General features: G+C 39.7%; 2 protein-coding genes across 2 annotated transcripts in view; one reads left to right on the plus strand and one right to left on the minus strand.

Moving 5' to 3' along the window:
* Positions 1-2,941: 2,941 nt before the first annotated feature.
* ca10a (carbonic anhydrase 10 (inactive)a) overlaps positions 2,942-22,238 on the plus strand; it is a 332,797-nt gene continuing 313,500 nt past the window's right edge. The window contains exon 1 of the mRNA XM_085360340.1: positions 2,942-3,002. Coding sequence (XP_085216466.1) covers positions 2,942-3,002 — 61 coding nt within the window. The remainder of the gene's footprint in view (positions 3,003-22,238) is intronic.
* LOC146626149 (uncharacterized) lies at positions 16,556-18,469 on the minus strand. Its single transcript, XM_085361744.1, has 6 exons — positions 18,352-18,469; positions 18,121-18,232; positions 17,717-17,805; positions 17,419-17,594; positions 17,078-17,255; positions 16,556-16,692 (listed from the first exon to the last, which is right to left on the minus strand). The coding sequence occupies exons 1-6, from the start codon at positions 18,467-18,469 to the stop codon at positions 16,556-16,558; spliced, it is 810 nt and encodes a 269-aa protein (XP_085217870.1).

Raw genomic sequence — 22,238 nt, forward strand, 5'->3', positions numbered from 1 at the left:
AGTCTGTGTCTTTGTTCAGTCTGTTATGTGTTTCCTGTTTTACTTTGAAGGTCTCTGTCTTTTCTCAGTGTGTTCAGTTTATGCTTCTTTGGTCTCGTCAGTTCTGATTTGCCCCAGCTGTGTTTCCCTCCTGTTACCCATTCCCTGATTGCTCCCTCTGTGTATTTAAGCCCTGTGTTTCTCTGTGTCCGTGTCGCAATCTACCGTTTTCCTAGCTGTGTGTTCTGTCATTCCTCCAGTTTAAGTTTGTTTTGAGTTTTTTTTCAGTTATGTTATATTTTTGAGTACCAAAGTAAAGCCTTTTTGAGTTCACGTCTGTCTCCGGAGTCTGCACCTTGGGTCCTATTCCTGCCTGCACACAGCCACACCTAACAGTGGCAAATTTTACTCTTCACCATAGCATTTGGTCTCTGGCAGTTAGCTTTGTCACAAACATAAAGGATCTAGGGGTGCCTGCGGGCAAAATCTGTTTTAAAAACGTAAGTCATTACATTATCCTTTAAACACAGTGGGTTTATTGAAACACAAAGAATTCCAACACAGCATAGCTGCAACCATGTGGCATGTTATCTGCCTACAGAAAATAGCCAAATCTTACAGACAATGGTGGATGTCAGCCAGAGGGAATGTATCCACCCAACAGTCCAAAAAACAATTTTACTTTTGATCTGTTCCGGGGTTGCTTCTTGAGGTCATATGTAAAAACAGAGAGAACACATTAAAATGTCATGTCAATACATACAGTCTCTTTGTGCAGATTATAGAGGGACTTCACAAGCACCATGTCTGACACAAGCACCACAAAACACCAAACAAATTTTCCAAGTCCCACCCCCAGCCCCTCTACATCACAGCTGAGAGGCTCAAATGTCTTAAAATCAAAACATATGTGATAGAAAATTATTATTAATTTTTCTCTTTTTCCTACTTACAAAGCATTTTATTCTTAATCTAAGAGAAATCAAAATATAAATCTGATCAATATATAAACAACAAATGCAAAAGTGTTTGAGTAGTAGAAATGGCTGTTCTAATTTCTGAGTTCTGTGTGTTAGTGTTTTCTGTGTGTGCACATGATCCAGCTTCAGGCTGTGTCAACAGCTCATCATACACATAATCCTGAATCAAAAAAAACCAAAACATTACGGCTTTGCGGCTCCCAGTGTTTTCTTTTGCGTGGAAACTGGGTCCAAATGGCTCTTTGGGTCTTAAAGGTTGCTGACCCCTGATCTAGGGGGTCTAGATGTATGCCTGAAGTGCACTGCCATGTAAATAATTTGCATTTACTGAATACGTACTGAGTACCACTGTTCAAAAGGTTTTTTTGGGTTTTTTTGTTTGTTTTTTTCACTGTTCAAAAGTTGAATAAAGAAACAAACTAATTTTTGCCTTTTTTATTTTTTTATTAAAACCACTTTATAGAACATATCAGTTATAATGCAGAATCCATGTCATTTATAGTTTACAAATGACAAAATGTTTATACAAAATCATGACAGCGTTTACATGATATCATCCACTACTAACACTACTTAATTTACTGTATCTTTTGAAAAATTACCGCTATTTATACAGTACAAGACTTAAGAATATTTAACAAGAGCAAGTTTCATTTTGCCCTGGTTTTACTACCACACTGTTCACCAAAACGCAGCAAACCTTCACCATCTTATCCAGAAGGGTCACCTCTTCACCCTCACATGAAAGAAGTAATCTGATTAGCATGGTGGTATGTTCGAAGCAGGGATTTCGGAGTGCCCCTTGTGTAGAGCGGAAACCCAGTCACGATGTGTTTCATCCATTTCATAGGCTGGTTTGCCTGCAATAATGCCAAATAATTAGCAACTCTATACATAGAACGTAGTTCTGCAAAATCACTCATTAGGATGTTTGTTCTAATTTGCTATGACCTCAGAGTGCATCGAAAATGAAACAAATAGGCTATAAAGAGTGATATGAACTCCCACACAGTCATTTATTTCACTGGTATGCCCATAAATTTCTGTGTCTTTGGAAAGCAGAGTTGAACATATTCACGTGTAACGTTATTGGAAATTATCGGATTATGAGTAAATCAAAAAATAACTACAAGAGCAACGCACAGAGGAAAAAAGCTTATGGTAGGAATTAAATCTAGGTCAGCTGTTAACAAATTACTTATTACTTACAAATTACTTAATTATCATGTATATGTTATAAATTTGCACTAATTATGCTGGAATGCTGTCATCGTAAACTTACGGGTGCCTGTTTTATAGAAATGTATTTTGTCCTCACATTTTCAGATTTCCAACACCTTGATTAAGTTCTGTGTGCATGCATGAAAATGCACAAGCGCCGATAAGCGAGTACTTTTATTTTGTGAACTGTTGCCGGAAGTCTTGATGTTATTGGGTTAAACTTGGCACTGGTCCCTTGCGGTGACGGGGAGAAGTCTCGATCGGAAGCTCAGCACCTGGCGATGCGAGTTCACAGAGTTGTGAGGCGTCTCCAGGTGTTACACGGATCCCACCGCTGTCCCACCAGTCATTAACGCAGGCTTTCCCCCTGTATTTTACGCCCGATACACAGAATTTCCTGAAGCGATCATATGCGATTTTACGTGGTAATAAGGGGATGTCCGCTGTGTGAAACAGCACCGGATGGATGGAAGGATGTGGCCGTTCCATGGCGCACTGGAGTAATAATACAGTGAACTGACGAAGGATCGCTACAGTTTGGCTTTTCTCTTTCTTTTTACCCATCTTTGGAATCTGGTGGGAACGTGCAGTGTTTATTCCTAAGGCTTTAATCGCCTGTTATGTGCGTGGCAAGGAAAATACCCAGTGGAAGAGGTACAGCAGGATCCGACGTAAAGGCACAGAGCATCTGAAAAAGCTTCGTTTTCTGATTTGTTTGTTTTTTATGCTGGTGCGTAATGTACGTGGAATGAAGACAGAGAATGGATATAATTTGGGAGATACTGATCATTCTTCAAGCTAATTTTATTGTTTGTATATCAGGTGAGTTGTGGGTATATTTAAAAAAAAAACAATTCATCAATGAATTATCTGGAACTTTTTTTCTGAAATTCTGTCTGATATGGGTGAGATTTGGTTTATCAAACTAGTGTGCAGGAAATGGTCAGGTGGAGGGGGACGCATCAGAGAATGCACTCTAGTTTGTGCGCCTGGCGAGAATCATTCTCGTTGTTTCTCTCTTTGCTCACCTATACATACCTCTTCGCGTGTATGTGACCTTTTATGTGGGACTCAAAAACAGAGAAGGTATCGCCTCCAGCAACTGATGCGCAGTCTTTTGACACACGCATAACGCGAGATTGACTTTTTTTTTTTCTTTTTTCATTTTGGTCACTCGATGGTTGCATTGCAGAAGAACTCCCACAGTCTCTCCTCACCGGTCCTTTCCAGTTTTTGTGAAGTCTCTAGGCTCCAGAAACAGTTCACTTAGAGTTATTGTCACATAAAGCTGTTATGCGCACCGCTGAGTGCGCTGCAGTCTACGATATGAGGAGCAGATTTGGGGCTGTAGGTCATGCAGCAGATGTACCTAAGCTTTCGGCGCTTGCCGATGGAGCGAAGCTTTTACTCTAGCTCATGTTTCAAGCAAATACAGGAGTTCAACGCCCATTTCTATACTCCGTACCTAATAGAGCACGTTTCTTCTTTTATCGATATGTTAAAAGCACTTTGATAATTAAAAAGAAAGAATTGTGGCCCTTTTTGTCTTTAAAATTCTAAATTTGTCCGAATTTACCCGTAAGATTTTAGAACAAGACAGATATTTGCAGACCAAAAACCCGATGCGCATCAAACAAGCGAAGCTTCATTTTAAACACGTATCCGCGCCTCGATGATAAACAGCAGGGACACGATTTGGTTATCTTTACTGCTCTGCTTTTATTTATTTATTTTTTATCCGTCTTTCGAAATGACGCAAACCTGAGAATTCACAACGAAGATGTGCGTAAATCCTCCGTGTTCACGCATTATGCACGCTAAGCTCTTATCTCATTTTTGTACCTACACGATGTCAGGGAGGGAAAAGGATTTATATTCCAGTCAACCTACTATATAGTGTCCTAGCTTCCCTCCCTCACTCCTTCCCTACCTTCCGGTAGTGACTGTTTTAAAATGGTTGTAATTAAAAGCTTAGTACGGACAACGCTGTTCTTTTTCAACACTATTAAACAAACTTGAATAAGAAGGTAGAGGATTAACTTGCTGTCAGCCCCAGTAAGAAAAATGTGCTTTTCAGAAACACAATCAGCTAAGAGGTGTGGAATTTAAAATACAGCTGAGATTTACTGCAGCTGTCAAACACCATCATTCATCACATACATTAGTGTTTAGTGTTTAATCTCAGTTGTTCTAACCCTAGCATCTGGTATAATAGTCATCTATCCACCCCCAAGCATCAGTCACCCATGGGCAGTGTTTTCTGTGCTAAATCTAGTTAGTCAATTATGGCCTTTTAAAATATGTCCCTTTATGAAGTTTATGAACCAAAACTTGGTTGAAAATGAATAGATTAAATGCTGGTTCTTCAGATGAACGACATCTGAAAAGATTATGTTTCTTTCTCAATCTACGTTATAGTGATCTTATTTGTACAAGTCTCTGCACAGTCAGTGCTTATTGTTCCCACATACTTGTGAAACCCAGTGATACAGAAGAAGACCCTAGGTTTAAATCTGCTAGTGTTCTGATGAGGTCATAATGGATAAATGTTTTGCTTACCCCCCTCTTTACCAATTTAATCTTCTAGGACCTGAAGTCCACATATGTGGACATCACATTTTGGGTTATTTCGACCAAAATACTCAATTTTGCTCTACATGGGCCTGATATCCACTTACAAGGGCATTATACTGCTACTGTTCTATCAAAATGTTAAACAAATATCCTCATATGTGGCTCTTATTTTTCTTAAAAACAAAAATAAGGTAAAAAAAACAAACAAAACAAACTCTGGTAATTCTTTGCTTTTACATTCATCGGGCCCCAATATACCCAAATGTCAAAGAGAAATTAAAAATGCATGTCGTGGAAGAGTTTGGGTCTTAGGAGGTTAAATACGTCCAATTTGCAGCCAATCACAGAGTCAGCCATCCTGATCTTTTTTTTCTTCCTGTCTATTGTTGTCACCAGGTCTGGTGCTGCTCTCCCAGCAGACCACAACAAAGCAAATGGACTGGTTTTTATACAGCACTTTTCTACTTTACTTGAGCACTCAAAGGGATTTATGCCTCATTCACACATTCATGCAAGCACTTTATTCTATTCTTAAGGGCTTTCTATCTAACATTCTCTCTCCAATGGATGCATTGGAGAACAACTTGGGATTAGTAACTTGCCCAAGGATATTTGACAAGCAGAGTGGAGCAGGCAGGGATCAAACCACAAACCTTCCAATTGGTTGATGACCTGTTCTGCCTCCTTGGCAAAAACACAAAGATACAATATTATAACACAAGTGGAACAAACCCTGTGAACTTATTGAGGCAGGTAACTTCAGTTAGAGAGTGTCATACAGACTTACATGTATGCCTCTCTTCATATCATATACTAAACACACCCTCACTGTTTAGCAGTTTAGCAAATATCCCATCTCTCCCTCTGATGTGTCAGTGCTTCTGCTGCCTTGCCATCATTGCCTGCTGTTTCAACATTTCCATCACCGCAGCATACACCTGCAGTCTCTGGGGGATGTTTAGTCGTCACTCCCCTACTTCTGTGGTTACCATATTTATTGGAAGTGACGATCATCAAGACTGGATGCCAGGTTATGTTTTCCAGTGCTGATACGAAGCAATAACTTCAAGGAAGAGCTATCAGATAGTAATATCTGTTCCAAATTTGTTCCAGTTATTCTAAAACCAAATGAGATGTCTTATGTCAATTCAACGACATTTTTCAACACAGTTAATTGAAACATATTTATACATGACATTCCTAAACACAGCATGAATAGCAATAACATTACTAGCTGCAAACCTGTCCATTTTGGAAGTTTGAGTAAAATGCAGTATTCATCTTTATATATCACTCAAGGTTTTAATTTCTTTGATTTATTTCAACTCCAACATAAATGTGTTGTGTAAATTGGCTCTAAAAGAGCTATTTTGACATCATTTTTACACATATGTCATTTGTGAACCATTCATTTTGCTTGTGCATGCAATTTACAACATCCTCAGCACCACAGAGATCATTCCTGGTGATGTGACCTAAATATCTCAGGCTATTCACAACATGTAGTTGTACTTTTGCCAAATAAGATGAGGGAAAATTAATCCACTCTAAACATGTTTAGATGTTCAGATTTTCAGTTTTGATCATCTTTTAGTATTTCTTATCCAGTTCAGTTTTTAAAAGTCAGTAGCTGCAAAGGAAATGAGTAAGTGGAACCTAGGCAGAGATTGACTTGGGTCTCTGTAACAGTGAATCCAAGGACATGTTAATATTCTCTTTACTCCTGAGGCTTGGTGTGGGCATGTACACATTCAGCTGCTCAGTTAAACACTGGCATGCGCGCTAACCTTTAGACTTCTGTGTCATCATGTGTACTTGTTGCCTGAGTCACATTTGACAGTGAAAATCTTTGCTTGATGGTGCTTGGGATTCTATAATGTGTCAGCAGTTTCCTTTCAGTGACATTTATTCTTTAACAAATATCTGATGGATTGGAATACATTTATTAGCCAAATGTAGATACACACACATGAATGTGGACTGTGATAAGCAAAACTTCAAAGGCAGCCTATCATGCACAGTTGAGCCTGGATTGTGGACACAAAAGTCTCGTAATTGACAAGGCTTTAATCTATGCTGTAATCAAGATGCAAAGTTTGGTGTCGCTAAGATGGCAGTGAACATGAGGCTGACTCACTTGGTGCTGTGACAGAACCCCTAGGTTAATTTATGAAGTGGAGGATCATTGGAAATCAAGGATACTCATAGTAGGGCTGTTTCAATCCACCAGTACACTATAAAGAATTTGCAACACATCAATCACAATCTGATTTAAGTTGCACCACATCTACAAGCTATTTTCAGCTTTTCTCTTATTCACTGGGGGTCACCACAGCACGTAGCTCAAGCATCACTGGCTACCATTATAATTCTGATAAGAATATTGTTTCAAAAATTTAGTAAACAACTTTGTTAGTACATTTTCAGCCCCATTTTTCTTTTGAGAATAGATGTTAGTAGGTGGTGACCTTTACAAACTAGCTATTAGTTACTCTTTTGGACATTATACCCATGAATTTACTTTTTTGTGATTTCTAAATATCTTTATGGATATGCACTGTGTTGGAACAAGGCATCGAAGAAGATAACAGTGGTTGAATCTGCTGTGATGAAATCTATTCCCACTGCTGTGTAATACATTATTGTAAATTTAAATGTTATTAGGAAATGATCAGACAAAGTGGGTTTTCAGAAAACACTGTTAAATGGTGTGAGTGTGATTAAAATGGTGGATGGGTTCTTTTGCACTTTGAGAGAAGTCAACTGAGTCTAGTAATAGATTCAATGTTGTACTGATGCTGTTATTTTTATTATCTACATGGATGTTAAAATCACCAACAGCAATTATTTTATCTTAGGCAGAGCACTAAATCAGATAAAAAGTCAGAGTAAGGCCCAGGTGGACAATAGAGAACAACAAATAAAACTTTTTTTGAGTTTTCCAGCTAGGGTGGACAGGGCTAAGCTTCAGGTTTTCAAGTGAACTACAATTCTGCCTAGGTCTTTGGTTGATTAACAAGCTGGAGTGGGAGATTTCTGCCACACATCCCCTCTGGCCTGTGTTTCAATGATTCTGTCAATTTGTAATACTCAGAGGTGTTGATTCATTTAAACTAACATAATCATTATGGTGTAACAAGGTTTTTCTTTCAGGCAGAGTAAATCAATTTGTTGATCAGTTATTCATTTATGTACTAACAGGGACTTATGCTGGGCAGACACTGTGCGATTTTTTCAGTCGCGCGATTCAGCTCCTGCTCAAACTGTACGGTTGACTCGCAGGGGTTAGAAGTTCGTAGGTCACGATGCAGGGTCTCACACTATATGGCCCGATGCTCTGATGCGACCTGAGTGCTCACACTGTGCGTCCATAAAAAGAAGAGAGAAGTTGCAAAGAGGAATGTAAGACTGCTTCCTTGTCCCAACTCTGGAAAGTCATATTTTGGAGGGTTAATAAATTTGGGCAGATTTCTAGAAATGAGAGCTGCTCCATCAAAAATGGGGTAGGGGTCTCTCCTGACAAAATCAGGTTTCCTCTAGAACAGGGTTGTCAAACTCAAATACACAGTGGGCCAAAATTCAAATCTGGAACAAAGTCGCGGGCTAACATTAATATTTATTGAAAAAAAAAATCTTCCTCCAGATATGAGAATGAATCTTTTCTTATGGACTTGAACACGTTTTGCTGAAAAACTGAATATGGAACAAGCAAAGCTTTATACTAAACAATATATATATTAGCTGTATAATACCAGTAGGCCAGCTCTAATAGTCATTTGGTATGGCTTCGCGGGCCAAATATAATTAGGCTGCGGTCCAAATTTGGCCTGCGGGCCAGAGTTTGACACCTATGCTCTAGAAGGTTACCCAAATTTCTATAAAACCCATATTGTTTTTTGGACACCACTCAGATAGCCAGCAATTTAAGGAGAACATGTGGCTAAACATGTCACTCCTGGTCTGATTGGGGAGGGGACCACAGAAAACTACAGAGTCCGACATTGTTTTGGCAAAGTTGCACACCGATTCAATATTGATTTTAGTGACCTCCGATTGGCGTAACTGGGTGTCATTACTGCCGACGTGAATTATGATCTTACTGAATTTACGTTTACCCTTAGCCAGCAGTTTTAAATTTCCTTCAATGTCGCCTGCTCTGGCCCCTGGAAGACAATTGACTATGGTTGCCGGTGTCTCTAGCTTCACATGTCTGAGAACAGAATCACCAATTACCAGAGTTTGACCCCCGGCGGGTGTGTCGCCGAGGGGGGAAAAACGGTTAGACACATTTGTATTACCGTAATGACGACAACATCAACAGTGTCGCTGCTTTCAGGAACCATTGCAAAGAAAAGCGTCTGGACTTCTTTAAGTTGCTTGAAGGGTTAATTTTCAAGCAACTTAAAGAAGTCCAGACGCTTTTCTTTGCAAGCTCCTTTGACTACGATGACCTGGATGACTGAGAACCTTCACAGACATTTCAGGAACCATTGGAATTTTTAAGGTTGCGCGAACCATTGAATACTTACGGTAACCGCAAGGGTGTATGCTTGGTGGAACACTCCATATCCCACAATTCATAGCACGCCTCTACCGAGTGAAACAATGGCGGCCACCATTTCGTTTTATATGTATTTTATTAGTGTTTCTAGGTCACAAAATAAACTTTTAAGATATTTTCAGGCGAGAATGTAGGTGTGTAAACTTCAAATATCTGCTCGTTTTATCAAGACATCCCATATTAGCAAGTTCTCTTATGTGTTGCTGCTAGCCGGCTAGCTACCTAGCACCGCTAGCGACCCTTTGCTAAAAAGCACCCGGGCTGGGCTTTCAGTGATGCGTCTCTAACTCCTTTCACCCCCGATCGCTCGCAAACAGTCTTTGTCTTAGCTGGACTTATTTTTCGTTTATATGGTGCTGGTCGATGTGGAAAAAATAACTGAGTTGTTTAGTGGTGGCTAACGCGGAGCTACAACAGAGGGCAGCTATTCACCGGTGTATGACAGAAAGGTCATGCGGGGAAAGAGACATATAAGGCGGCCGCCGATCAACCGGTGGTGGCTAACGCGGAGCTCAATCGTGGATCAGGGAAACCGAAGGCAGGAGAAGCAGGCGGCTGCCGGTCGGAGCGTGAGGTGAACTGAATTTCAGGTAAGAAGTTATGAACTGCACTCTATTTGCGTCAGATATAAACCGAGTTTAGGTGTAGTTTATTTTCGTTGTGGTGACTTTTTACAATAACTCATACTGCGTGCTAGCTAGCACGACAGAGTTTCTATACAGCTGTGTGCGCCCTAAGTTACTGATGTTGAACTTTATGACAGCCTGGCCTGTCATTCACTCGCCTGTTGAAACTTCAGTCATGAAACTGATCAATGATTGGCTTTTCTCTCTTGTTTGTTTATTGCACTAAACAAGAGCAGCACGTTTAAGCTTGATCAGCTGTTGTTAGAATTCATTTGATTTTAATTTCTAGTATCAGCTGATGTTTGCTGGAGCCACAGTTGAAAAAACGGCTGGTCCAAACCATGAGATGTCCTTACTGAATCATCAGAGCTGAACTGGTGATGGAGAAACAGGTTTACCTTTTAGGTGACATGAATGAGTTGAAGGGAAGTTATGAACTGTTTCTGAGAGACAAATAACACCAATATCCTTTTTTGTGTAGCTGACAGCTGGTAACTGTGCAGCGGCGGATCTAGCAAAGCTTTTGCCAGGGGGCCAGGTAGGGCATTAACAGGGAAAGGGGGACACAAAGATATACTTTTCTTTACTCTCATATAAAATATTTAGCTTTTATTAAATAGTTATCTGAATCTTACAACCAAAGTTTGTATAATAATACACAAGATTGGCTGTAGACCATTGTTAATCAGTCAGAACACTGTGTAAAAATAACAAAAAACAAAAAGTGAATGCAAAAGAGCATAAATATTTATTTTACGTGTTTGATGTGTGTGGCAGGGTGTGGTCTGCAGTGCCGCTGCAGGGGAGGTGGACCCACGGGTGTAAAGTCTGTGCTCTCTCAGCTGTTTTTTGGGTGTGTGTTGGGCTGTGAGTTGAAAAGCTACAGCCGGCTGTGTGGGTACACCAACCATGTGTGAAAAGTGGTCCATAACGTAATGCTTCAAAGCGTGTTCATGCAAACATTGTCGGGTCTGCCGTGGTACAATGGGACTTCTGCTCATGAACCTCTGTGCACAGCGTCTGCAAATCAGGGCTGTACGAAGTCACCTCATCTTTACACAAAACTGTAAGCTGTCATCTGTGAGGCGCGAGCGGTGTTTGTTTTTACCATAGTTCATGGTGGACAATGGGTGCTCTGTTTGGTTTTGCTCTCTGTAGCCGTATGAATGGCAAACTACACTGATTAGCAGCGGCAGAGGCACACTTAAAATTTCTTCTGAAATTTTCGCTCTCTAGTTTGTATTTAAAGTTTTGAGGGATAAGCCTCTTAAATTTGTCCAAGTAGAAATATATGTAAAAAAACAAAACAAAAACGATTTTCAATTTTTTTGTACTTTATTGCACTTTTTTTTGCAATTAATGCCGTTACTATAGACTTAATGCATACATATTATTAAAATATGGGCTATAACAGTTGTATTGATGTATAGCAACTTGAAATGCTCCCAAAAATGGCACTACAGCATATAAAAATATAAAGTAAGCTCTGGCGGACTTGGTTCTATGGTTGGTCTTAAATGGTTAAGCGGGTCAGTAGTCTGAGTTTTGAACAACCTGTAGACGAGCTAGCCCTTTCTTGTTTAGACAGGTAAATAGACTATTACAATAGTTGAGTCTTGTAGAGAATAAAGCATGAATTATCATCTTAAGTTCACTTATTGACACCATACATCTAAGTTTTTAGATGTTTCCCAAATCCAAAAAGCTAATTCTTACCATTAGAGCTGGGCGATATAAGATTTTTTCATATCACGATATGTTTTTTTCATTTCAGGCGATAACGATATCTATCACGATATAAGCCAAATAACTATATTTGTAAGATTTAAATGTGCCGTTGCTCACAAGTAAAATGTGAAATAATCAGCAGCTTGTTTTGATTTAAATACCCAGATAGCAAGGAGACATTGAACAGATGTTGATTTTCCATCTGAACCATCAGAATCGTCAGGATTGAAATGTCAACACAAAACCAATGTTGAAACAACATTGAAATACTGATGAAACCTGACACTGACATTGAAATAACATTGATTCACTGTTGTTCTGTCATCGTTGATTGTTGATCTATGTATAGTTGACAAGGTGACAACAATCACGTTGAAAAACCATCGATTTATGGTTGAGCGGGAAATTAAAGCTGCTACCACTTGGACTATTCCGCAGCACCCCTATCACATTGGTACATCCCTCCAGGTAACCATTGTCTTGTACAGTAGAGCGGGACATTAGATTTACTCTCAGCGGAATTGACCGGAGAAGGTATAAGTTCATGCACTGCACTGGCCTGCACCACGATTAGTATAAGGTAAGAATGAATGACTTTTGTTCTATTCGTTATTTCCACGGTTGCATTTGAATAACAGTAAAAAAAACAAAACAAACTTGTTAATGTAAAGTTTCGGATAAAATGTGGGAGCCCGAAATTGTGTCTACTTTCTTCTTACAATCTGGCAACAAATAAATTGCACTGCAAACAAAGTCTATCAACAAAGAAAACATTTTCGTTTCATACTTTTCCGTTATATTTCCTTACAAAGCTAGCTTTAACGCTTCGAGGGTTCCTTTGTTCTTGCCGTCGCCTCGGCGCTTGACCCAGACTTTCGCTCTGTAGTTGCTTTTTAGCATAGTACTACAAAAAATTTTAAATCTGTGATATATGATTGATAAACGTAAAGGTAACTGTATAAATGTGTTCAATGACTTTGTTACTTTTAATGATTGGAGAGCACCCGCTTCGATTCGCACTCAATTCAAACTTTACGCTGCACGCTCACCTAACTTGCGTTTGCACCTTTTGTCCACACGTAAACTGCGTTTAGCATTTACGTGTGGACGAGGAAGACGGCGAAAACGCAGCGTCAAAGGTGTGCGCCTATTTTGACGCCACACTGTGCGCCAAGTTTTTGTCTCGGTGCCATGAATTCCTACAATGGCAGACTTAGACAAAATACTGTTAATGTTATTATCTTCAGTGTTTAAATGCTTACATATACGGGTTTGCTTGTAATTGTTGCCTATATACATTTTAAGCTATTATTTATTATTTAGTTTAATCAATAGATCAAGTTTTGTAGTGACTATGAAATATATTGTAATTATCTGTTTCCTGTTTATCCTAGACAGGGCAAAAAAGGACTCCAAATTAAAAAAAAGATAAAAATGAAAGACTGGTGCATTGTTCAGCACTGGTGGTACAGAAATAGTCCCTAGTTCATGGATAAATGGGGAGAAATTGTCATGGCCTCCATATCCTCTGTGAGACACATTCAGGATCCACGATGCAGTAAAGAGGAGAGTTCATCCTGGTTCAACATGGCTCACCTATGCACCAGTCCGACTTCTAATAAGCCATGGTGGGTATCATCTGGATTGGTGTTGTATAAATGTAACAATAACAAGTTTTTCATGTCCTAATTTATGTCTGGCCATACATTGTGTTTGTACTTCCAGACACATTTCACAAAGCAGAACGCAGTCTTCAGAAATATCTAAGTGAACACTGTGATACGTCTGACCTTCAGTCCGAAGCTGAAACTCAGACCAGTCATAAAAGAAAGCACAAGTAAAACTTTTTTTATTTCACAAACATATCTTTGATTGCTAAGAATTTATGATCTTGTCTTTTGTACATATCTGTGGTGCTTGCATACTGCAATATCACCACATAATATAGTCCAAAAAGTGGAAGCTTGTAAACTTTTTATAAATGCAAAGCCGTGTACACTTGTGCACTTCAAAAATTCCTTGTATACTGTACCTTCTTGCACATCTCCGTTTCCTGTGTGTGTTGTTATAAATTAAACTGTAACTTTAGGAAAAAATATTCCAAAAGCACATTTGTAATTACTTATGACCGTTTTCAACTTTTTTTCTTTAGACCAAATCCCCTGTACACATATAGTGACTCAGAGGATGAGCAGCCCACAAAGAAATGGTTTCCCCAGGCCCCTCGAGTGAAAATACCAGGTAATAAAATACTGTCTAGTGTCTTTGTACATATCTGTGTGTGACACAAGGAAACTTTTGACAAGTTGTCTGTATTCTTAAATACTTAAAAAAAATTATCTTTTTCTGTCAGACCTGACGAGAGCTGTTAACGAACTCCGTGAGGAGGTCAGAGCCATCCGCAATACCGGCTGCAATGAATCGGTAGATGCTGGGGTACTGCCTCTGGATTTGCCCTTGCACAACATTGAGGAGCTAAACAATGCAGAGCCAGCTCTTCAATCACAAGAGGCAAATAAGGCAATGGTAAGTATATAAAGGTTATATACACTTTGTAACTATAAAGTGTAATAGCTGTCAGATGTGATTTAAATACATAACAACGGCTTGTTGATTAAACACACAAGCACTTGCATACACATTTAAGACATGAGACACGCTAATTCCATCTCTTAAAATGTGTCTATAGGTGAGACGCTTTGCCTTGATTGGAAGGACCACACTGGAGGTGCGAGTCCGCCGTGTAATGGCTTATGCCATTACAAACGAGCTGGCCTCGGTACTAAACTGGGCAGGGAAAAAAACCAAGGACCAGACAAAGCAAAAAATGGCATTTAAAGATACAGCGCTCTGCAAATGCATATTTGGTAAGTTTTACTGTTTTTTTGCTATATTACTTTGTCTTTCTTAATAACAAGACTTTCATGTCCGGTTAATCTGGAGATGGAGTCTTTGGTCTTTGGCTTGTTTAGTCCTCGGGTTGTAGTTTGTACAGCCTGAGGACCCCATGTTTATTTTGTTTTAAAGGATACACGGCACACCATGCTAAGACTTATCACTTTTTCCGCTCATAGCTCTTTGGGAATCAAATGCGGCAGTTTGCAGATTTACGCCTGGTGACTTTCATGTTTATCAGCCTAGGAGTTTACATACTTTCTCCCCGCTGGAGACAGTTAACAAGAGCTTATTCACGTGCTCTAATTCACTTTTTTTGTTTGTGTGTGTGTATTTTTGTCCTAGATGGCCTGACGCAGCAGTTAGGGGCAAACTCTATGTCCGAGTTTGTCTTTGCGCAAGCAGTGCAGAAATGGCTCCGATACGCCCCAGATCGTTTGGGTGGTGCAGGACGCACATCATGCATCCCCATCCCAGAGTAAAAAATTACAAACTTCTGTGAAACATATAAATGTAAATAGGAAACTGTCTTTTAATAAAGTATTTAGCAAACGAAACATGACTATTGACCTTTTTTTTTTCTCTGTTACATCACATGCAATGCTTTCTTATTTTAGGATATTAATATTGACATGATACATTGTGAGACATTTGGGTTTTTTTTTATAAAGGGTGTCCAATTTAAGGAATAAGTACAATTATGTGTTTAGGTGGTTTAAGTATTGATGGAAACATGCAGTAGTTTAGTATTGGTTAAAATACCTATAAAGAAAGGTAGATTTCCAGTCATGATTTAACTGTTGTTTTAATAAAAAGCAACTGTGCGAAAGAGGTGGAAAATCAACACCATAGCTCAACAGTGTTTCAATATCAGAATCTGACATTGTTTCAATGTCAACAGTATTAGAAAATACAACGTTGAATCAATGTCAGGTTTCAACATTGATTCAACATCAAAACCTGACGTTGTTTCAACGTTAAAAAAGGGTGCAAGAGTGACGTTAGGTCAACGTCACACTTCAACGTTGATTCAATGACACAGCCTGATATTGACTCAACAGTGTTTCAATGTTTCCTTGCTATCTGGGTATACAACAAGGAGAGATTGAGAATTTCCTTTTAGTTCTCAGTTTATTTGATATTGACAAAAGTTAGTCAGTTTTGTCTGTTCTTCTGTAAAACAAACTAAGATTTATTTTTAGAATTAATATTTTGTTTCTAAGTGGAATTGACAATTTAGTCTGTTTCGTTTGTTCTATTTTGAAACTTAAACGCTTTAGCGGCTGCCTTTTGTGTAGTTTGCAATATTTGCCTTTATTTATCTGAAAAAGTCTCATGTTCCTTAAGTACATCTACCCTGTTGAACTTATTATGGGAAATAAATACCCAGATAGCAAGGAAACATTGAAACACTGTTGAGTCAATATCAGGCTGTGTCATTGAATCAACGTTGAAGTGTGACGTTGACCTAACGTCACTCTTGCACCCTTTTTTAACGTTGAAACAACGTCAGGTTTTGATGTTGAATCAATGTTGAAACCTGACATTGATTCAACGTTGTATTTTCTAATACTGTTGACATTGAAACAATGTCAGATTCTGATATTGAAACACTGTTGAGCTATGGTGTTGATTTTCCACCTCTTTCGCACAGTTGCTTTTTATTAAAACAACAGTTAAATCATGACTGGAAATCTACCTTTCTTTATAGGTATTTTAACCAATACTAAACTACTGCATGTTTCCATCAATACTTAAACCACCTAAACACATAATTGTACTTATTCCTTAAATTGGACACCCTTTATAAAAAAAAACCCAAATGTCTCACAATGTATCATGTCAATATTAATATCCTAAAATAAGAAAGCATTGCATGTGATGTAACAGAGAAAAAAAAAAGGTCAATAGTCATGTTTCGTTTGCTAAATACTTTATTAAAAGACAGTTTCCTATTTACATTTATATGTTTCACAGAAGTTTGTAATTTTTTACTCTGGGATGGGGATGCATGATGTGCGTCCTGCACCACCCAAACGATCTGGGGCGTATCGGAGCCATTTCTGCACTGCTTGCGCAAAGACAAACTCGGACATAGAGTTTGCCCCTAACTGCTGCGTCAGGCCATCTAGGACAAAAATACACACACACACACACACACACAAACAAAAAAAGTGAATTAGAGCACGTGAATAAGCTCTTGTTAACTGTCTCCAGCGGGGAGAAAGTATGTAAACTCCTAGGCTGATAAACATGAAAGTCACCAGGCGTAAATCTGCAAACTGCCGCATTTGATTCCCAAAGAGCTATGAGCGGAAAAAGTGATAAGTCTTAGCATGGTGTGCCGTGTATCCTTTAAAACAAAATAAACATGGGGTCCTCAGGCTGTACAAACTACAACCCGAGGACTAAACAAGCCAAAGACCAAAGACTCCATCTCCAGATTAACCGGACATGAAAGTCTTGTTATTAAGAAAGACAAAGTAATATAGCAAAAAAACAGTAAAACTTACCAAATATGCATTTGCAGAGCGCTGTATCTTTAAATGCCATTTTTTGCTTTGTCTGGTCCTTGGTTTTTTTCCCTGCCCAGTTTAGTACCGAGGCCAGCTCGTTTGTAATGGCATAAGCCATTACACGGCGGACTCGCACCTCCAGTGTGGTCCTTCCAATCAAGGCAAAGCGTCTCACCTATAGACACATTTTAAGAGATGGAATTAGCGTGTCTCATGTCTTAAATGTGTATGCAAGTGCTTGTGTGTTTAATCAACAAGCCGTTGTTATGTATTTAAATCACATCTGACAGCTATTACACTTTATAGTTACAAAGTGTATATAACCTTTATATACTTACCATTGCCTTATTTGCCTCTTGTGATTGAAGAGCTGGCTCTGCATTGTTTAGCTCCTCAATGTTGTGCAAGGGCAAATCCAGAGGCAGTACCCCAGCATCTACCGATTCATTGCAGCCGGTATTGCGGATGGCTCTGACCTCCTCACGGAGTTCGTTAACAGCTCTCGTTAACAGCTCTCGTCAGGTCTGACAGAAAAAGATAATTTTTTTTAAGTATTTAAGAATACAGACAACTTGTCAAAAGTTTCCTTGTGTCACACACAGATATGTACAAAGACACTAGACAGTATTTTATTACCTGGTATTTTCACTCGAGGGGCCTGGGGAAACCATTTCTTTGTGGGCTGCTCATCCTCTGAGTCACTATATGTGTACAGGGGATTTGGTCTAAAGAAAAAAAGTTGAAAACGGTCATAAGTAATTACAAATGTGCTTTTGGAATATTTTTTCCTAAAGTTACAGTTTAATTTATAACAACACACACAGGAAACGGAGATGTGCAAGAAGGTACAGTATACAAGGAATTTTTGAAGTGCACAAGTGTACACGGCTTTGCATTTATAAAAAGTTTACAAGCTTCCACTTTTTGGACTATATTATGTGGTGATATTGCAGTATGCAAGCACCACAGATATGTACAAAAGACAAGATCATAAATTCTTAGCAATCAAAGATATGTTTGTGAAATAAAAAAAGTTTTACTTGTGCTTTCTTTTATGACTGGTCTGAGTTTCAGCTTCGGACTGAAGGTCAGACGTATCACAGTGTTCACTTAGATATTTCTGAAGACTGCGTTCTGCTTTGTGAAATGTGTCTGGAAGTACAAACACAATGTATGGCCAGACATAAATTAGGACATGAAAAACTTGTTATTGTTACATTTATACAACACCAATCCAGATGATACCCACCATGGCTTATTAGAAGTCGGACTGGTGCATAGGTGAGCCATGTTGAACCAGGATGAACTCTCCTCTTTACTGCATCGTGGATCCTGAATGTGTCTCACAGAGGATATGGAGGCCATGACAATTTCTCCCCATTTATCCATGAACTAGGGACTATTTCTGTACCACCAGTGCTGAACAATGCACCAGTCTTTCATTTTTATCTTTTTTTTAATTTGGAGTCCTTTTTTGCCCTGTCTAGGATAAACAGGAAACAGATAATTACAATATATTTCATAGTCACTACAAAACTTGATCTATTGATTAAACTAAATAATAAATAATAGCTTAAAATGTATATAGGCAACAATTACAAGCAAACCCGTATATGTAAGCATTTAAACACTGAAGATAATAACATTAACAGTATTTTGTCTAAGTCTGCCATTGTAGGAATTCATGGCACCGAGACAAAAACTTGGCGCACAGTGTGGCGTCAAAATAGGCGCACACCTTTGACGCTGCGTTTTCGCCGTCTTCCTCGTCCACACGTAAATGCTAAACGCAGTTTACGTGTGGACAAAAGGTGCAAACGCAAGTTAGGTGAGCGTGCAGCGTAAAGTTTGAATTGAGTGCGAATCGAAGCGGGTGCTCTCCAATCATTAAAAGTAACAAAGTCATTGAACACATTTATACAGTTACCTTTACGTTTATCAATCATATATCACAGATTTAAAATTTTTTGTAGTACTATGCTAAAAAGCAACTACAGAGCGAAAGTCTGGGTCAAGCGCCGAGGCGACGGCAAGAACAAAGGAACCCTCGAAGCGTTAAAGCTAGCTTTGTAAGGAAATATAACGGAAAAGTATGAAACGAAAATGTTTTCTTTGTTGATAGACTTTGTTTGCAGTGCAATTTATTTGTTGCCAGATTGTAAGAAGAAAGTAGACACAATTTCGGGCTCCCACATTTTATCCGAAACTTTACATTAACAAGTTTGTTTTGTTTTTTTTACTGTTATTCAAATGCAACCGTGGAAATAACGAATAGAACAAAAGTCATTCATTCTTACCTTATACTAATCGTGGTGCAGGCCAGTGCAGTGCATGAACTTATACCTTCTCCGGTCAATTCCGCTGAGAGTAAATCTAATGTCCCGCTCTACTGTACAAGACAATGGTTACCTGGAGGGATGTACCAATGTGATAGGGGTGCTGCGGAATAGTCCAAGTGGTAGCAGCTTTAATTTCCCGCTCAACCATAAATCGATGGTTTTTCAACGTGATTGTTGTCACCTTGTCAACTATACATAGATCAACAATCAACGATGACAGAACAACAGTGAATCAATGTTATTTCAATGTCAGTGTCAGGTTTCATCAGTATTTCAATGTTGTTTCAACATTGGTTTTGTGTTGACATTTCAATCCTGACGATTCTGATGGTTCAGATGGAAAATCAACATCTGTTCAATGTCTCCTTGCTATCTGGGTAGCTTAGCTTTTCAAACAGTTTTAACAGTTACTTTAGTCTGACGAAAGCCGAATGACGAATTAGCGCTTCCAGTCAGAGACTGAGGCTACGTCCACACGTACACGGGTATTTTTGAAAACGGAGATTTTCCGTTTTCCGTTTTAAAAAAATAATCCCGTCCACACATAAAGGCAGAAATGAAGGAAAACGCTGCTATGAACATGCCAAAGCAGCAGGTGGAGCTAGATTCCTAACCGTGCAGAAATGTTGGCCAATCAGAAGTCTAGAAGCCTCGGTGGGAAAAAGTAAACAAAGCTGGGGCATAGAAGCAGAACCGAGTCGTATGTGTGGAGGGACAGTAACTGTGTGTATATGTAAGCATTTAAACACTGCAGAGAGTAGAATTAACAGTAACAGTATTGTAGAAATTCATTTCACCGAAACAATAACGTGGCGCACAGTGTGACGTCAAAAAATGCGCACACCTTTGACGCTGCGTTTTCTCCGTTTTTCTAGTCCACACGTAAATGCAAAAACTGAGTTTTCAAAAATCTTCCTTTTCAGTGACCAAAAACGCCGTTTACGTGTGGACGAAAGGTGCAAACGCATAGAAAAATCTGCGTTTTCAAAAATACCCGGGTACGTGTGGATGTAGCGCATGCACCAGTTTATTGTATTTCCAGACTTGCTTTCGGCACAATTTACAGTGCACGCTACTCTGTTTTTTGTCAGACTTGAAATAGCCAAAATACCTTCACACTACGGAACTTCTATGGCTCTTCCGTTCGACAATCTCTTTGTAACCATCATCTGTTTTCTCTTCGGTCACGCTCGGTTGATTTTTCTAGTCGGCACACTCATTTCCTCCATTACCCGGGCGGTACGGTGGCTGGCTGCTTCCCAAACAAATACACATGTGCGGCTTGGCACCTGTGCTGTACGTAACAAGTCATGCGACGTGACGCTGCGGCTGTGATTGGTTCGGCTTTGCGCTACGTAATTTGGATTGGCTGTTCTTTTATTTATTTATTTTAAGAGGACAAGAGCGGCGAGGTCTATCGCGATAGTTTAATTTTTCTATCGAGAAAAAGTTATATCGCGATACATATCATTATCATTCTATCGCCCAGCTCTACTTACCATTTGATTTAAGTTTTGCTCTAAAGAAAAAACTTCATCAAAAATAACACCTAGATTTCTGAGGTTATGCTTCTGTGAGGAACCTAAATCGCCCAGTCACTGTTGAAAGCCAGACATTACACTGTCCGGTGACACAATCAAAGGTTCAGTTTTGTCTGGGTTTAGCTGTAAGTAATTGTTGTTCAACCATTGCTTAATGTCTGTTAAACAGTCATTTAAGTCTTCTGAAAATCATAAGCTCTCCGCTCTGATTGGGTAGTATAGCTGAATGTCATCAGCAAAAAAGATGATAAGACGCATCAGGAAACAAACAGGGGAAGTTTTAGGAGTGACGGCAAGAGAGAGAGCCAGAGAGAGACAGCAGAAAAAGAGAGAGAGCGAGTTTTGAGATGTGAGAGATTTGTGACGTTTAGCGTGTTTGGGGTGTGAAGTTAATGTGTTGTCTTGTGTAGTTAGTGTGTAGTGTTGTGGATAGTTTTGCGTTGTGTGTCAGAACAATGAGGCGACTGCTGTCTCCAGGTAGAAAAAGGAGTGATACACCTGCTACTGTCAGACCTGCAGGTATCAGGCTATGATGTTCTCCTTTATAGTGGACAGAAATTATTTTTTTGGAGTGACAAAAATAATTTGTGTGTATATGGGGGTGGGAATGCACGTTTGTGTCTGCGTGCGCCTGTTCGTCTGTGTCTATATGTCAGGTTGGGTCTTAGACTCAACCTCTCTGGGTACATCTCAGGCCCTCCAAAGTACGGAGGCCTATCTCCCCTCACCACACTCCCTGCCAGTGGCTGATGCCCTCAGACGTTGGTGTGTTGGTGGTTCTTGTCGACTGGGGCTGGGCACTCATGTATGTACTGGTTCACTACTGGTCTAAACAAGGGTTTAGAATGTCTGGCGCCTGTGGCCCGGCTGGGCCCCTTCCGGGGGGTGGGGTGCCCTCAGGCCTCTGGTCTCGGGGGTCCTCTCTGGCACAGCTGGTTGCCGGCAGAGCCCGCGGGCACGCCACTGCAACCCCCTCTGGCCTCTGCTCCGTAGCTGCTGGGTGACCTCTCGTTTGGGGCTCTACTCAGCTCTTCCCAGGAGGATGGCACGGTTGTCCCCCTTTTTGGTGGTCTCCTCGGGTCCTCGTACTCTGGGGTCTCTGGATGTCTGGGGCCTGGATCTCCTCCATACCTGCTTCATACCCTGGAGGACGGGGCTGTGGCTCCCCACACTCCCTAGCAGATCGTTACATGGAGAAACCTTTGGAATACAAGCATGCTGATCCACACAGGTATGCACACAGGTGTACACACGGGTGTTCACAGACACGGACTACAC

This window comes from Diplotaxodon limnothrissa, linkage group LG8 (genome assembly GCF_057381915.1).
Source record: "Diplotaxodon limnothrissa isolate DT_005_m linkage group LG8, D_limnothrissa_male_GT1.1, whole genome shotgun sequence".
NCBI classification, from domain to species: Eukaryota; Metazoa; Chordata; class Actinopteri; order Cichliformes; family Cichlidae; genus Diplotaxodon; species Diplotaxodon limnothrissa.

Coding starts and splice junctions, on each gene's coding strand:
- LOC146626149 (XM_085361744.1), bottom strand. CDS start 18,469: ATGGATAAATGGGGAGAAATTGTCATGGCCTCCATATCCTCTGTGAGA. Junction 17,806..18,120: donor AGTCATAAAAGAAAGCACAA/GTAAAACTTTTT, acceptor TTTTTTCTTTAG/ACCAAATCCCCTGTACACAT. Junction 16,693..17,077: donor GCTCTGCAAATGCATATTTG/GTAAGTTTTACT, acceptor TTTTTGTCCTAG/ATGGCCTGACGCAGCAGTTA.